Here is a 2,607-nt window from a genome sequence, read left to right on the forward strand (position 1 = left end):
CCGCCCCTTCCCTTCTTCTCCTGAGTGATAACCATTCTCTTACGGGTAATACTTCTTTAGGTACATTGCATTCCAAGGGTGTTGTAATACTTCCCCTTTGAGGTTACTTAGCTAGTATAAACCTTTCCCAGCAATGTCGTGTATGATGTAGGGTCCGTCCAACGTTGGAGCTAGCTTTCCCCATTCCTTCTTCCTTTGGTATGGTGGTATTTGACGTAACACATATTCTTCTACCAAAAAGTTTCTAGGTATTATCCGTTTGTTGTATTCACGAGCTAGCCTTCGCTGATAATTCACCATCCTTTGCAAAGCTACTTCCCGCCTTTCTTCGAGGTCTTCGAGTTTTTCCAGCATGAGGTCAGCTGTTAGGTTCTTTTCCCACGCTTCTGTTTTTTTCGTTGGCAGTATTATCTTCGTTGGAACGACTGCTTCGGCTCCGTAGGTTAGTAAGAACGAAGATTCTCCCGTGGCTGCCCTTCTTGTAGTGCGGTAGGCCCATAGGACATTGTGTAGCTGTTCGCACCATCTCTTCTTGTATGCACACAACATCTTCTTTAAGTTCATCGCTATCGTATTGTTAGTGGTCTCCGCTTGTCCATTGCTCTTAGGGTATATCGGAGTGGGCTTGTTTTTCTAAATGTTGAAGGCGTTAAAGAGCATATCTATGTTCTTTCCCTCCAATTATTTGCTATTGTCAGAGACTATGGCTGCTGGTATTCCAAACCTGTATATGATTTGCTCGAACAAGAATTTGAAGACATTCGTGTCCCTAATTCTTGCCGAAGCCCTTGCTTCCACCCATTTGGTGAAGTAATCCGTAGCTACAATAAGATATCTTCTTTTTGACGACCCTTTTATCAAAGGTCCAACGATATCAACACCCCATTTGGAGAATGACCAAGGGATGATGACTGAGTTAAGCTCTGTTGCTGTCGCTATGATTTTTCTTGCGTAGCATTGGCATCTTTCATAACGCCTTGCTATATTCTTCGCATCTTCGTCCATGCTTAGCCAATAGTACCCTTGCATTTTAGCTTTGATTGCTAGTGACCTTGTTCCGCTATGATTGCCAGCCTCTCCACTGTGTATATCATGCAATATCCTTCTACCTTCGGTTTGTGAGAGGCATCTCATCAAAGGTCCAATAAATGACCTTCTATATAATACCCCGTCTCGCAGGCTGTACATTGCTGCTTTCGACGTGAGCTTTCGTTCCTCCTTGACATCTGCTGGTAAAGTAACTTTGTCGAGGTATTGGTGAACTGGAATTCTCCAATCGTCCTCAGCTTCATCTTCATTGTTTTCATCTGACATGGGTTTACCTTCGTCAGACTCCTCGGCGTCATTTTCTGGATCCTCCATTCTTTCATCTTCTTTTTCTTTTTCTACTTCCCTCATAGCCCTGGTTTGGACAGCTAAGGTACCTTCGGTGGCGGAGATTAATCCATCTATCGAAAGTTAATAAATTCTCCCAATTTGGATTGAGGTAGTATTTTTGTCCTTCAGCATTGATGATATGAATGCTAAGGCATCTGCGTGTCTGTTGTCTTTTCGGAAGACGTGCCTAAACACGACGTTGTTGATCTTCGCCGCATGCTCTTGTGCCAGCTTTAGGTACGAAGATAGTATTGGATCCAAAGTTTGATACTTGAGTTCTATTTGTCTAATGACCAGCTGCGAGTCACTAGTTAAACAGACATATGACATGCCCAACTCCTGTGCTAATCGTAGGCCGTGTATGACTGCCTCATACTCCGTGATGTTATTAGTGTATTGTTCGAATTCTAACCTTAATGCATAGATGAGTCGGTCTCCAGTAGGGGTCGTTATCACGATACCTATGCCTGATCCTTCTCCGTTTGAGGAGCCATCTACGAATATTTCCCACCTTCGTGCGTTATGCGGTTCCAAGAGGTCTTCTGGTTACGGCTTTTCTTCCTTCATTCCTGGGATGTCGTCTATCTCCGCTTCGTCGTTTAGTGGTAAGTCCGCCAAGAAGTCTTCCAAGATTTGTGATTTCTCCGTTTTCTTGGTTTCGAAGATTATATGGAACTGTTTGATCATGACATTCCATTTTTCCACTCTTCTGATCTTCTCCGTGCTGTCAAGGATTTGGCTTATCTGAGCTTTTGTGAAAACTCTGATGGTGTGCGCATCGAGATATATCCTTAGCTTTTTTGTTTCCACTACTAAGGCATATATGAGTTGCTCCACCTTGGCGTAGTTACGCTTCGCCGAACTGAGTGTCTTGATAACATAATATATGGGCTTTTCTCCTTTCCCTTGGTCTCTTACCAATACTGCTTACAACGTAGCTTGTTGCTGCTAGGTATAGGGCGAGTATCTCACCTGGCTCCGGCTTTTGCAGGATGAGTACTGATGCTAAGTATTCCTTGATCTTGTGAAGAGCTTGCTCACACTCTTTGGTCCATGTAAACCTGCTTCTTTTCCTTAGCGTATCGAAGAACGCTTTGCACTTATCTGACGACCTGGATATGAATCTTCCCATGGGAGCTAAAATTTCGTTTAGCTTTTGTACTCCTTTTAGCGTTTGCGGGGATGGCATATCCATTATTGCTCTGACCCTTTCAGTATCTACTTCGATTC

At 43.5% G+C, this 2,607-nt stretch overlaps 1 protein-coding gene across 1 annotated transcript; it reads right to left on the bottom strand.

Annotated features, from left to right (window-relative positions):
• Nucleotides 1-681: 681 nt before the first annotated feature.
• On the bottom strand, nt 682-1,398 carry LOC113360718. Its single transcript, XM_026604189.1, has 2 exons — nt 1,052-1,398; nt 682-724 (listed from the first exon to the last, which is right to left on the bottom strand). Exons 1-2 carry the CDS (start codon nt 1,396-1,398, stop codon nt 682-684), a joined length of 390 nt encoding a protein of 129 aa, XP_026459974.1.
• Between the last annotated feature and the right edge of the window lie 1,209 nt (nt 1,399-2,607).

This window comes from Papaver somniferum, chromosome 3 (genome assembly GCF_003573695.1).
Source record: "Papaver somniferum cultivar HN1 chromosome 3, ASM357369v1, whole genome shotgun sequence".
Lineage (NCBI taxonomy): Eukaryota > Viridiplantae > Streptophyta > Magnoliopsida > Ranunculales > Papaveraceae > Papaver > Papaver somniferum.

What these genes read in the sequence shown, in the direction of transcription:
- LOC113360718 (XM_026604189.1), bottom strand. Translation starts at nt 1,398, where the DNA reads ATGAGGGAAGTAGAAAAAGAAAAAGAAGATGAAAGAATGGAGGATCCA. An exon ending in GGCAATCATAGCGGAACAAG is followed by an intron (nt 725 to 1,051) that starts GTCACTAGCAAT and finishes AATCATATACAG; the next exon opens with GTTTGGAATACCAGCAGCCA.